We start from the raw sequence: 282 nt of genomic DNA, 5'->3' as shown, positions 1-282 counted from the left end.
GTTGGCTGTAAAAACGGCGGTGGAAGGAGCTGCCCCCCCCACACACACACACACACAGCGGCAACGCGAGGAAGGGACAGCACTGAGGGGAGAGGCGCTGAGGGGCCTTTGGAGGCCGCTGCGGGGGAGCGAGGCGGGGAAGAAAGGCCCGGTCGGAGGAAGGGGAAGGTCCCTCGGCCCCGGTGACCCTCCCGCTGTTGGCGCACTGACCTGTGACACTGGCCTGGGCCACCCGCTGGACGATGGCCTTCATGGTGGCGCGGCCGCGCAGCGCAGGGCCGG

At 70.2% G+C, this 282-nt stretch overlaps 1 protein-coding gene across 1 annotated transcript in view; it reads right to left on the bottom strand.

Moving 5' to 3' along the window:
• DTD1 (D-tyrosyl-tRNA deacylase 1) overlaps positions 1-276 on the bottom strand; it is a 16,324-nt gene extending 16,048 nt beyond the window's left edge. Inside the window, exon 1 of the mRNA XM_010136413.1 lies at positions 211-276. Coding sequence (XP_010134715.1) covers positions 211-253 — 43 coding nt within the window. The 5' untranslated portion in view covers positions 254-276. The remainder of the gene's footprint in view (positions 1-210) is intronic.
• Positions 277-282: the final 6 nt, after the last annotated feature.

Source organism: Buceros rhinoceros, unplaced genomic scaffold, assembly GCF_000710305.1.
Source record: "Buceros rhinoceros silvestris isolate BGI_N320 unplaced genomic scaffold, ASM71030v1 scaffold6730, whole genome shotgun sequence".
Classification (NCBI taxonomy): Eukaryota; Metazoa; Chordata; class Aves; order Bucerotiformes; family Bucerotidae; genus Buceros; species Buceros rhinoceros.
Note: the sequence above shows the minus strand (reverse complement) of the source record. Positions and strands in the feature narration are given on the sequence as shown.